The sequence below is a fragment of the Pyrgilauda ruficollis genome, unplaced genomic scaffold, assembly GCF_017590135.1.
Source record: "Pyrgilauda ruficollis isolate IOZ18807 unplaced genomic scaffold, ASM1759013v1 scaffold59, whole genome shotgun sequence".
NCBI lineage: Eukaryota > Metazoa > Chordata > Aves > Passeriformes > Passeridae > Pyrgilauda > Pyrgilauda ruficollis.
Genome location: NW_024527599.1, coordinates 3,651,607 through 3,664,486, shown reverse-complemented (window position 1 = coordinate 3,664,486; position 12,880 = coordinate 3,651,607). Strand labels below are relative to the sequence as shown.

The following is a 12,880-nucleotide window of genomic DNA, read 5'->3' as shown; positions in this document are numbered from 1 at the left end:
AGGTGGGTCAGAGCAGCAGGAGGACAGATAGAACACCAATCAAAGAGGCAGCAGCTCCTTGAGCTAACAAACAGATGTTTTGATTTCAGCACCAATTTTGGGCAGAAAAAACACTCACTTCCCCCTGTGTAATTAACACTGGGGCACTTGGAGGTGGCACAGGGATGTGATGGGAAGCAGGCTGTGTGCTGAGTGAGTGCCCAGTTATCTGTCAAACACTGGTTTATTCTCACAGCTCTGCTTTCTAAGTCTCACTATCAAACTGCTGGAACTAATGGAGTGAGCCTGGGGCAGTTAAAGCAGTAGCAAGATTGTACTCCCACAGTGAGGTTAAATCAGGCTAGCCAAGTGGCTACAGAGAATTATACTTCAGCAACAACCTCTTTTTTTCCCTTAAACTGTCTTGTTCATCTGCCAGTAACCACACAGCTCTAAGGCTAAGGATTCCTTTCTGCTTTTCCCTTTAAAACATGGTAAAGAAATCTGGCGCTCATCTCTGTACTTGAAATAAGACAAGTTGTACAGATGGTGGTTTGTCTTCAGATGGTATTTTAAGAAAAGCCTGGAACAAGCTTATTTCTCCACAGGATCTTACCTCTCCCCAACAGAGTAGCAAGCTGCAAACTGGTGACTCTTAAAACACTTGCAGCACCTTCAAATGTGTGATAACCTAAATCGCTGCATTTCTCCTCGAAGATTGTCCTCCTGCCTTCTTTTGATGCCAGCAACAGACTTAATCAAAATCAGGCCCAAAGGATCGAAAGAGCTCAGAGTCCAGGCATGTTTCCTGGAAACTGACAGTCAGCTGATCTGTCCTGGAGATGCTGCTCTGTGTCTGGCTCCATCCTCCCATGCTCCCGCAAGCCTGCCTGGAGCAGCTCGCCAGGGCTCGCAGCCAGGTTGCTGTTAGTCATTCAGAAAGTGGCCAGCGCCACCCCAACTCCAGAGGCAGTGGAAAGGTAAGCCTGATGGTTGTGCCGTGGTGCAGGCTCTCAGCAGCAGCACTGGAACAGGGAATGTTGCTCCCGAGGTGCCCGGCTGTTAGCGGAGGTAGTAATCGACCGCAGCGGAGAAAGCGGCGAATCCTCCGCAGCCGATCACCCCGGCCTTCAGCCCAGCTGCAAGGCAAGGAAACCATGAGACAAAGTAGGGGAAATATTCCCAGTAATTTGTGCTGGCTCAGAGCTCACAGCAGCAGGAACCTGGCAGTGCCCTCCCAGGGGACACTGGCACTGCCGGTACAACCCCTCGGGGCCAGCAGAATTTGCTCTCAGTGCTGAGTCCTCAGGCTCACCCAGGGGACAGAAGAGAAGCCTCCAGTGGCCACTGCTGACTTTACTGTGCTCTCATCTGAGCCCTGCAAGTGCCTTGGTGGGGCTAGGGAGGGAGAGGAAGAGCAGCCACTGCTCTGACAGCTCTAAGAGGATTAGGTCTAGGACAAACACAACTTAACAAGCTCAATTAGAAGCACTTTCAAGAGCTTTCTTTTCATTTATGCTTCATAAAACAGGACTGGTTTTTTTCTTAAGGAGAGTGAGAGAAGTTTGATATTTCTGATGAGCAGAACAGCTCTCTCCTACTTGGGCATTTTCCCAGATGTTACCACTAAAGGAAAGTCTCCACTAAAGCTGCTGGACTAAAACCCCACTTCTCGTTCACACGTAAGTAGAATTGCCTTTTGAACTGACACATGAGAAAGGAGAAAAACATTTTACACATGGTACAAAAGAAAAGAGTTCTTTAGTTCTACTTTCAAAGGAGAGTAGCAGAGACAGTGAAATGGCAGATGTGTAGAGCTCAGTTAACACAAGAGTTTCTGAATGTATTTTTGGCTCACCCCCATGACACCACAGAAGAGTGTGGACAGTCACCACCATCTCCTGACTTTTCTTTCAAGTGAATTTTGTTGATTTTCCTCTATGACCAACCCTTCCTTATCCACACTTATTCTTGGAGCTGACAGCTCTGCCAGTCGGGAGCACACTCTCACGCTGGCCTCACCACAGCCCCACGCAAAGAGGTTTGTGGTGTGTGTGTGTTGCACTGAGAACATCGTGTGCTGCATGACCAAATTCAATCTTATCACAGAAACAGTTCCCAGCAGGCACCACCAACCTCTGAAGCCGATGGCTCCTCCCGTGATGCAGCCACTGATAACGCTGTTCTTCCAGTCTGACTTCCCACGATACTGTGGAATTACAAATCAGAGCCAACGGGTAAATATGGAATAAACACTCAGTATCTGTGCTAACTGCAAGAAAGGTTAAACGACCTTCCATCCCCTTCTCAGCTGAGGATGTTTTTCCCTCTGCTCTCAGCAGATGGCCCTGCACTCCCAGACTTGGGCAGGGAAGGGAGGAAGGAGAAGGTAACTGGGAGAGGTGAGACAAATCCATATGGTGCAATGCAGTGCTGTGGGAAGGATCCTCAGCTGAGCCAGGACAGAACACAGCCCTGAGTCTAAAAGTGCAATAACCACATGAGAGAGCCCTGAGCCTGGCCATGCAGCTGGTCCTTGGCACAGGTGAGAGTCACAGCACCTCTGACTAAGGTGGACTATTTCCATAGCCAGGACACGCTGGATTTTCACCAGTGCAGAGATCTCTTTGCTCTGCTCCATTGTGCAAGCAGATACACTTCTCTTCTAGATGAGTTAAGAAGTAATTGTGCCTTTCAATTAAAAGGCAGGACTCAAATTCATAAGAGGGTAATTTTCCTATTTAAAATAAACAGATTATAGATTTACCACTGAGCTGCACAAGGTCTGACTGTAGAGGCCAGAGGAAAACTGGCCTGTTACTTAAGAACTTTCATCAAATGATCCCTTTCTGCATATGGAATTTTTAGACACTCAAATTACCATGTTGCAACTCACAGTCTGACATTTTACATAAGCACTTGTAGCTAGGGTTTTAAAAAGTAATGCCTATGCTTGCCAATACATTTAGGACTTAAACTAAAAAGGACTTTGCTATTGCAATAGAGTTCTTCATTCTGTGAAGACAGATCTCAAAGCTGAAAAGTTCTGTTGTCCAAGAAAGAACAAAGCAGCCTATTCCACTGCCCTATTGCAAAGAGGATAGATGTACTTACTTGGATCTAGTAAAAGATTTTAAAGGGTACCAGAAAACATTTCCTAATGGTTGAGAGGCTCTTACTCACAGATTCCACCACGCATTCCGTGCAGGAGAACATGGCACCCACGATGGCAAAGTTCTTGGCGTAGGAGATGCCTCGCTGCCCCATGTCCTTGAGCACCTCTTTGGCCGTGGGCGTGCGATAGGGATCCTTGGGATCAAACCCCACGTTGGTGTCAATGCCAGCTGTGAAGATACCAAACGCACCTCCCAGAACAAACCCTGTGAAAGATAAACAATTAAATTAACTTGGCTGCGTTGGAGCGGCACATTCCCTGCAGGCAAGGAAGCGGCTCTGCTCCCGCTGTCTGTGAGCGCTGCACTGTGACAGGGCAGGGATCTCTCGGTGCTGTGGCCACATGTGCCAGCCCGTGCGGCGTGAGGAAAGGCCACGAGCACCTGAGCCTCTGCAAGGACGGCAGACACAGATCCCCCCTGGGACATGTGACAGGCACTGGAGGAGGCTTAGGAGGAAAATCAAACACGGGGACTGCATCCTCCTCTCCATCCGCCCCTCTCCCGAAGCCACAGGGACCCCCGAACGACCCCACAGCCGCCGCACCTCCCACGCAGGCCAGCGCCGCCTTGAAGGGGCAGCTCTCCATGACCCGCTCCACCATCTTCTGCTCCTCGCTCTTGGGCGGGCATGGGATTCCGCCGAGGGCGGCGGGGTCCCAGACGCGGGGCTGCCGCTTGTCGCCCACGAGGTACTGCAGCAGCAGGCTGTACTGCAGCGGCTGCGGCGGCGGCGGCGGAGCCGGCTCTCCCGGCGCTGAGGGCGGCGGGGCCGCCATGATGGGCTTGCACACCCACGGGAGCTCGGCGCCGCGTCCGGGCTCTCTCGAGCCTCCGCGGCGGGGGCGCATGGGAGTTGTAGTTCCGCAGCGGGGAGAAGCCGGCTGCGCTCCCCCGCATTTTGACTACATCTCCCAGTCTGCCCCGCGCTGACGCCTCCGGGAAGAACTACCACTCCCGGCACGTTCTGCGCCGCGGGGATTGGCCGTCCCAGGCAGCCAGGGGACTACATTACCCGGAGTGCCGCACAGCAGCCCCCTGGTGGCCGGTGCGGCCGGTGCAGGTGAGGTGAGAGCTCCGGCTGCGGAGCATCCCCGAGCGCGGCGGCGGCTGCAGGTAAGCCCGGGGAGGTGAGGGCAGTGCGGGGGCACCGGCTGGCCTGGGCTGGGGAGAACCGGCAGCCTCGCGCCGGGCATCCCCGTGCTGGGGGAGCGCTGAGGTGCCGCAGTGCGGGACCCAGTCCCTGTGCCCTGGCTGAGGTGCGGGAAGCGGGTGAGGTGTCGCGGTGTCGCCGCCGTGTCCCCGCATCCTCCCCGCCGCTGACTCCGGCCCCGCGCCGGTGCCTGAGGGCAACAGGTCCCGTACGGGGCGGGCGCCGCTCGTGCCCGCAGCGTCCCGCCGGAGCCGAGCCGGGGCTCTGAGGGCAGCGGGGCTCTGAGGGCAGCGGGGCTCCCGCGGCTCCCGGGGGTCTCTGAGGGCAGCGGGGCTCCCGCGGCCCCCGGGGGGCTCTAAGGGCAGCGGGGCTCTGAGGGCTCCCGCGGCCCCCGGGGGGCTCTGAGGGCAGTGGAGCTCTGAAGGCTCCCGCGGCCCCCGGGGGGCTCTGAGGGCAGTGGAGCTCTGAAGGCTCCCGCGGCCCCCGGGGGGCTCTGAGGGCTCCCGCGGCCCCCGGGGGGCTTTGTGGGGAGCGGGGCTCTGAGGGCTCCCGCGGCCCCCGGGAGGCTCTGAGGGCTCCCGCGGAGCTCTCAGGGCTCCCGCAGCCTTTGGGGTGCCCGCGGCTCCGGCGGGGCTGCACGGCCCAGGGCACCCGAGCCTGGCAAAGGCGTCCCCCCGCTGTGCCACGGGCACGCCGGAGCACCGGGACATCCCCGGCTGCTCCCTGGGGACAGCTCGGTCCCCTCGCTGGCGTGGGGCAGCGGTGTTGCTTCAGGACGTGTGTAGCTCAAAGGGGCTCTGAAAATATCCACAGTGTTCCGTCACAAAATGCGAACTGGTCAAAATCATGCACAAACCTTAGCTCTGGGGAGCTGTTCTGTTTGGTGATAAGGTGAGAAATGTTGTTTTTCCTTTTGGTGAATAAGGTGCATTAAAGAAAAAAAAATCTGTATTTCCTGCTTGCGTTGCTTTTTCTTCGCCTGTTTTATTTTCTTGTTCTTGTGGATTAGAACCAGTTTTCATCTTAATGAGTGACAATAGGTGTGCCTTAAAAATACCTTTCTTCTTATTTGATTTTTTTTTTTAATTTTAAGTTACCCATATGTTTTAAAATCTATGAGAAATAGTTGTCTTGGTCTCAATAGGATGCATGGAATTATTGTATTTCAGTAATTGAAAATTACTTTCAAAATTAGGTAAATGATGCATTAGTATGAAATTTTCCTGATACCCTGAAACACGACTTCTTAGAGGTCCTAAAGTAATAAAATTTCTATATTGGTCCTTTTTTCTCTGTCCTGCTTATATCTCAGTGTAGGTAGGTTCAAATAACGATTTAAATGGACAATTTTATCGCTTCAAATACTTCATTAGACGAAGTTCCACAACTTTCCTCTAAATCCCGCTGCCCTCTACTGGCTGCACCAGCAGGGCCCACCTGCACGCTGCTATTCCCTGTTTCTTTCTTTTTTTCGTCCTTGGGGTTTTTTAAATTATGAAATTTTTTGTTTGGGATTTTTGTTTGTTTGTTTGCGGTATCCCCCCTCCCACTGGGTTTTTTTTAAGGTCAAATCTCATGAGAGCACGTGGTTAAAATCTACTGCAGCAGGATCTTGACAAGGTAGGGGAGGTTGCTGGCAGGATGAGCTCCCTAAGGAACCCTCAACTTAAAGATGTCAATCTTTTTGAGCCAAAATAACCTTGCTGGGCTGATCTCAAAGTCACAGAGCAAAGCCTAATTTCCAAAGGCCTAAAGGGAAAACAACCATATCTGTTGGATGGGGAATTTCAGCACTGAGAGTTTATATGTATAGTTGAAATATTGCTTTGGCTTTCTTCCCCCTTTCCCTGAGTTTTGGAGAAAATGCTGGGTTACTATTTGTTTGTAAATAAAATATTTAAGCAAGAATTTTGTAAATATGATTCTATAAAATATACTTATTTATGGATATTAATGTGTAATTAGATGCTATTTTCCCCTTAGATATTTAATAGTTTTCTCCTCTTCCCACTCCGTTCTACATACGGACAAATTCTGGTGCCTGAGTATTTGAATAATCTCATCTGCTTGAACAGATTTTTCGTGTGGGTGAAATCAGATGGAGGATTAAGGATTTGAGAGGGACTATGAGAGTTCAACATCTTTGATAAACAAGTTGTTTCATTTAAACTTTCAGCTGTTTCTTTTTTCCAAGTCTGTGAATCTCCATCACTGCAGAGTGATGGAGTATCCCACCCTCTTCCTTCTCTCTCACTGCTGTCCCTAAGCCACTCCTTTATCCTGGGGCTGTTCAGTCCAGTGCAAGATACCCATTAATTTATTTCAGGTTATTTTTAACCTTGCCTAGTCCCACGAAATGAAACATTCTGAATTCGGGTGAGTGTGACGGCAGCAGCGGGCGCAGATGATCCCGAGCTTTTGTGCTGCTCCGAGGAGCTCGGTGTCTGTTTCAGCAGAGGGCAGCACACGGTGACACCGAATAAATTGCGTTTCACTTGACCTTTGCAGTGACTCAGTGACTCCCACGCTTCAGTCTTCTCCAGACAGGGTAAATCTTGCAAATAATGAGGGGTTTGTCAGAAATCCTGGTTTTGCATGTCTTGGTTGTAGAGTTCCCAGGTTTTGAACAGACTCTAGCAGTGCTATTAAAAAATAAAATAAGTTTTCACAGTCCTCAACTTTTATTTTGTCAAAATGCCAGTTCCAGAGTGCTTTCTGAAGTTATTCAGCTAGGCAAGAAGTGACTGAAGGTGGAAATCAACAAGAATTAGTTCAAATCCATTCTTTTTCACTCATTCCTACCTGTGGGCACTTTTTTTTCCTTCTCAGAACTGTCATGATGTAGGGGTGAATGAGAAGAAGAGGAGATAAATGAATGGGTATTTTAATGAAAAAAGGAAAAGCTTTTAATCACCACAAGCAGAAGAAAGTGGGGCTGCTTTGCAGGTGGTCACATGCTGATCTCACCTGTTGTGTACAAAGAGGTTTCCAGTGGCTGCAAAAGGGAGGGTGCTGGGACCTGCTGGGCTTTGTTTCCACCCTGTGGTATCCTCATCTATACATTACATTTAATCCTTTCTTACTTCTCATTGACCTTGGGAATGTAGTGTTTTGTCTGTTTTTTTCTTTAAAAGACTTTAGGTTTGAAAGTGCGTTAGAGAAGTGCTTTGTGAAATAGATCTAATTTAAGTGAAGGAAAGCTGCTTCAGCTTCTGTACTTTCCTTGGCTTATGAGTTTAGCAAATTTATTTGGTTGAGAGCACAGCTGTTTGGTTATTTTTTCTCCTAAGTAGCTTTCAGTGTTGGAGAATATTGTGTCACTACCATGGCAAACAGCTAAAGTACTAAGAAAAAGGTTAGATTATATGTAGGTGGCTGGTATGTTGGAGTTAAAACTCAAAAGGTATCCTGACTCACTGATTTTCCAATTTTTTTTTTAAGTCAATATAAAATAGGCTGCAGAGAGAGATCTTGGACAAAAATCTCCTTTTAGGATCAGCAGACTTGTTCCTTGTGACTGTGCTCTGTAACTCAGAGAGAAGGAACAGGATGTGGCTTTTCAAGATGAGTGTTTGATCCTGTCTGCTCTCCCTAACGTTTTAGATCTCAAAGCCTGCACCCCTTTTGAAAGTAAGGTGGTTTCTTTGTGTTTGTTCCACTTCAGCAAGGTACTCCTTCTCCTCTTCACAGTTTGCCCAATATTACACATATTTTTGTTTTCACCTATAAAATTTAAAACACATTTGTGTGGTCTAAAAAAAGTTTCAGCATCATCATCTCCCAGGGCTTTCAGCTGTTGCTATAGAAGCCTAAATTCTCTTTGAGAGACCTTTCCAATAGAAAGAAGTTGATACTGCAGGAAAGTTGTCATGGAAATATGCAGCAAAAAGAGAAAGGAAATCTCAGTTTGATGACTGTTACACAGGCTTAGCCAGCCTGGTGAAGTGGCTCCTTATCTGGAGATCTGCTGCTGCAGATTCTCTGGGTTGTGTTCCAGTGGATTGAAAAGCTGTGGACTTAAACCTAAAGAAATAAATTATTTCACATTTGTGTAACCTCTTCAACTCAGAGAGCTTTATCCAGATTTGAGTTTCCAGGTGATGGCAGACCAGGAGATTCCCAGCAGCCTGGCCCTAATGGGGGATGGAGCTGTGGCACAGCTATTCCTTATATTTCTGATAATGTCCACTCTGAAAGGATTTATTGAAGTACCACGATTGAAATAAGGCTTTCATAACCAATTTTTAAATTGACAAACTAAAAATAGCTTATTCTGCAAGCTTCAGTGCCATTCTAGATTTGAACAGGAGCCCTTTGTGTCCAGCTAAATGATGGGGTAAGCAGATCCCTCCCCATAAATTTCTTATACCATCACCAAGCCTGGTTGGCTCCCTGGTTTCAAGCTTTTTGTGCCTCTCTTACTAAAGCCTCCTGATATCTAATGAATGTGATTATGAGTGAGCTGCCTTTAAATATCTATTACCAGAGTCACCATGGTAACTGCTGTAAGAATTTCTTGCTGGTAAAAGGTTTCCAGCTCCCTGAGATACGGCAGGGCAAAATGCTTAGGCTGTTGTTTTCACGGCTTGAATGAGATCAAAGAGGACAAACTAACATATTCCTGATTTTTGATAGCAGTGGATGGCAGTGCAGCTGGAAGGAATAAGATTTATTCTGGAGCCTGTCTTCAGATCAGGGAATAGAAGACAGTTCCACAGGCAGCCCAGGCTTTCCTTGGACAGCAGGCTCCTACAGGAATCGAAGCTGTCACTCCCTCTGGCTGAGCCAACACTTGGCCTTTCTTTCAACACTGTCAGCAAGTGAACTAATTAACCCTAATGAAGGATGTGAAATTGTGCTATTCCACCTGCCACAGGAGCAGGAAGAGTTGCTGAGTGATTCAGTGTGGAGTAGAAAGAATTGACCTGGCTTGTGTGTTCTCTCTTCATTTCATGGTGTTCTCAAACTGCTCCATTTTCCTCTTGGCCTTCAGCTGCTGTGTACCAGGGCAGTGGTGTTAGTTGGGCAATATTCAGAGTGACTTCCCTGCTATCCTCATTTCCAAATCTTCCTCTTTCCTTCTTTCACATCTGCTTTCTCTCCCGAGTTCCTGTTGTGTGCCAAATCAATCCCTTGCTCTGTAATGACAGTTGTTTCTATAGGCTTCCACATGACAGAGTCACTAATGTCCCTCATGCAAACTGTCACCTCAGGGGGTTGTTTTGCTTTCATTTATTTATTTAGTTATGGTAAACAGGTCACAAACTCCACAGGGCACTTCTTTTTCATGCAGTCTGTTCTCTTGCTTCATTGCCCTCCTACTATAGTATCTGCTGGAGATTTTAAATTATCACTTGCTTTTATAGGAACATGGAAAACGGAGCACCTATTCCTGCTGCTTTCCCACTTCATTGCCTGTGCCTCTTGCTTCTGGGCATTTAGGGCTTTTGGTAAGGGAGGCTTCTGCTCTGGTGTGAGCTGTTTGGTGTGGCTTTGCTGCACAAGAAAATGAGACCTTGAGGAGAGAGCAGCAGAGCCAGCACGAGTGGCACTGAGCACGTTTGACAGGAAGATTGTGCCTGCAGGATGAGCTCATGCTGGTGAAGTGTTGATATTTGTCCTTACCTGCCCCGTAGGCAACGTGAGCCACATGCCAAGATCTTTTTTTGCTGAGTTTAAGTTTGCTTCTAATTCATTTTAGTTATAAGATTTACTGAGTGCCAGATTTGCACCAAGGATTTAAAATCTGAAGTGATTATGATCGCCAGCTAAGAGATCCAAGGAAATAATTTCGTCAGAAGTCTTGAAAGCAGAACCTGGCTCTCAGAATGGAATTTGCCTGCATTATACCACAACTTGTTAATGGTTCTTCTGTAGCATTGTGGTTAATGCTGGGAGGGTCTCAGTGTTTGGGCACTTCAAATTTCAGCTGCTTGGTTCAATTTCTCAAGCCTGCTAAGCTGATTTAAAAGTTTAAGCAGTAGCAAACATGTTTGTTCCTACAAGCTGTCTAGAAGAAAGGAGTTGTTGAACTTTAATTTAGATTCTCCCTTTTTTCTGAATTTGATTACATCATCAAAGCCAAATTTCTATGCTGAATTTCTGGGTGCTTCTGTATAACAGCATGTCTGTCAAAACTGCTGATTTATAGGAGAGTTAAAATCGATGAGCACTGTAGACCCTTGATAATTTGTAATATTTATTCAGTAATTTTATTTTATTTATTCAGTAATTTTATTTATTCAGTAATTTTATTTAATTCAGTAATTAAAACACCTTACTGAATATTTATTCAGTAAGGTGTTTTAATTTCCTGACCTGTAAAATAGATGAGTTATTAAGCTACTGCAATGATCAACCACTACTGATCGAGTGTCTGTAAAAGATGCAGAGAGGAAACACGAGGTGGGCACACCAAGGCATTGCTGTGTGGGGAATCAAATCTTGCCAAGAGCCTTTTTTCTACAATCCTGATCTGCATTCGAGGGCTCGTTCCTCTCCTGGGACTTGAGCTCCTCGTGTTCCTGAGTTCCCTCTGTGGATTTGTCCTGGTTTGGTTCCCGCTGGGCTCCCCGTGGTTCGGGGGGGATCCCACAGCTCCGCTCCTGTTCTGGCTGTCGGCACTTCCAGCGAGAATCCCTCGGAGACAAAGGCGATACCTCAGGTCTCTCCCTGAATCGCACCGAGAAGTTCAAAGCAGTGGGACACTGCTCCAGAATCCCGTCGGGGTTTTTAATTCCAAGGCAGCCTCCAGCACACATCTCCAGAGCTTCGTTTTGCTGTGCAGCTCTGCATTGTCAGTGATTTAATAGAACGGTTTTCTGTTCCGGGCTCCTTGGCGTTTCTAACCTGTTGGAATTCCTCTCCCGTTAGGTGATAAAATGCCAGCTCCTCCAGCATGAGATCCCTCTGGGACAATAAGTAAAGGGAGCAAGTAGATTGTGCAGGATTTTGCCGGGGTAGGTAGTAAAAACTTGCTGTGCTGCTTGAATATGGTAATTATCTATGAATTGTTAATGAGTGCCACATTATAACCTATATAGCAGAAAACTAACAGCGAGGAATAATAAAATAGAAAGTTACTCCCTTTCCCTTAAGCCTTTCTTGCTTTTAATTATTGAAAATTTAAAAAAAAAATCAGTTAGTAAAAAAAGAACAGTGTAAGTCTTACCATCCTGTTTCAGGGAAGAGCACTCAGTATTGCCTTTTTTGCATGTTCAGAATTATCCACATTTTGAATAACAGGCTGAGTGCAGGAAAGCTGTCCTTAGTTGTTGATGATGCCTAAGGAAGTAGAGATGTTTGAAAATTGCAAAGAATAATAAACTTTGCATAAATGTGTGCAAAAGTGATCAGTGATTTTTATTTTAAGTATAGGAAATATGATGAGTGTTTCTTTGCTACATAGATTTCCTTTCTCATTTTGCCTTTTTCTGTGGGTTGGCTTTTTTTTTTGGGTAGATAAATGTGTGTTAACTCTTGAGTGTTCTACTCAGAAATTACAGAAATACTGAAAAATGCTGGCACATCTTACAGACTTACTTTTGAAACAGGCAGTTTCCTAATTCTATTTTTGACTGACTCAGTGGCTGTTCCCTTGGAAATTCTCAAGTTGTTGTCTGGTCTTCTGAAATTTTGGCAATAGGCACCAGAGGAAGTTGTTTTTCTTGTCTCCTATAGCACTCCATGTTCCATAAAACGTGCCTTTTACCACTCAATTTAAAATATTCTAGTCTCTTCCAGCAACATTTTCCCCACTTGCAGGTCAAAGCTGGTAGCCACAGGCTGAGCCCCTCAGGTGTTGAGTAGGAACACAGAATTGTGAGTAGTCTCTTAAGAACAGAGAAGGAAAAACAAATCCCAGTTCTCCAAGCCAGCTCACACAGCTTGCTTGTGCTGGTGGAGCCTTTTGGCAGCAGTTGCAGGAGTTCCATCCACCCATTTGATCAGCAGCATCTTGTTGACTGAGCAGCAGTTGTTTTTGTCAAAATGGAAAGTGGTGCCCCATGATTCACTCTGCAAACGTCCAGCAGCAGCGTGAACTTCCTGACATCTGCACTGCAACTGAGAAAATAAAGAAGTTTGGATCAGTTATGTCCAAAAGGGAAAAAGCACAGAGCAAATGCTGTCCCAAAGCCATGGCCTGACTCCACTAATATCCACTGTCTGATGCAGGCTTGCCTTTGTAATTGCTTTTGGTTTTCCAACTCCAGACAGCAATGTCCCAAGTCTTACAGCTGAATTAGAGACTTGCTTTAAAAAGACATTGTTATTGACATAATAGCCTTGTTTATGGAATTTCTCTCCTTTGTAATTATGATTGTTTCATGCACAAAAGCAGTTAAATATGGCATAAATATCTGTAAATGCAAAGATATTTTAAACCTTGTTCCTTGTGTAAGCTTTTTTTCCACACTATGGATTTGCTTCTCAAATGAGCTGTGCCACCCAAAATTCTGCCCTTTGCCTGTTTCATTAAGTTCTCATCCATACTTGTTCTTGTAGAATCGGACCATTAATGCAGCATAAAGCCTTTAAATTCCTCAAATGCAGTATTTTAAAGGTGTATTAATGG

The 12,880-nt window shown here is 46.6% G+C and overlaps 1 protein-coding gene across 1 annotated transcript; it reads right to left on the bottom strand.

The window, feature by feature from the left end:
* Positions 1-528: 528 nt before the first annotated feature.
* On the bottom strand, positions 529-3,982 carry TIMM22 (translocase of inner mitochondrial membrane 22). The gene is made up of 4 exons (XM_041482355.1): positions 3,700-3,982; positions 3,163-3,359; positions 2,116-2,188; positions 529-1,118 (listed from the first exon to the last, which is right to left on the bottom strand). Exons 1-4 carry the CDS (start codon positions 3,929-3,931, stop codon positions 1,042-1,044), a joined length of 579 nt encoding a protein of 192 aa, XP_041338289.1. The 5' UTR covers positions 3,932-3,982; the 3' UTR covers positions 529-1,041.
* Between the last annotated feature and the right edge of the window lie 8,898 nt (positions 3,983-12,880).

What these genes read in the sequence shown, in the direction of transcription:
- TIMM22 (XM_041482355.1), bottom strand. Translation starts at nt 3,931, where the DNA reads ATGGCGGCCCCGCCGCCCTCAGCGCCGGGAGAGCCGGCTCCGCCGCCG. An exon ending in GGCGCTGGCCTGCGTGGGAG is followed by an intron (nt 3,360 to 3,699) that starts GTGCGGCGGCTG and finishes TATCTTTCACAG; the next exon opens with GGTTTGTTCTGGGAGGTGCG. An exon ending in AGGAGCCATCGGCTTCAGAG is followed by an intron (nt 1,119 to 2,115) that starts GTTGGTGGTGCC and finishes CTTGCCTTGCAG; the next exon opens with CTGGGCTGAAGGCCGGGGTG.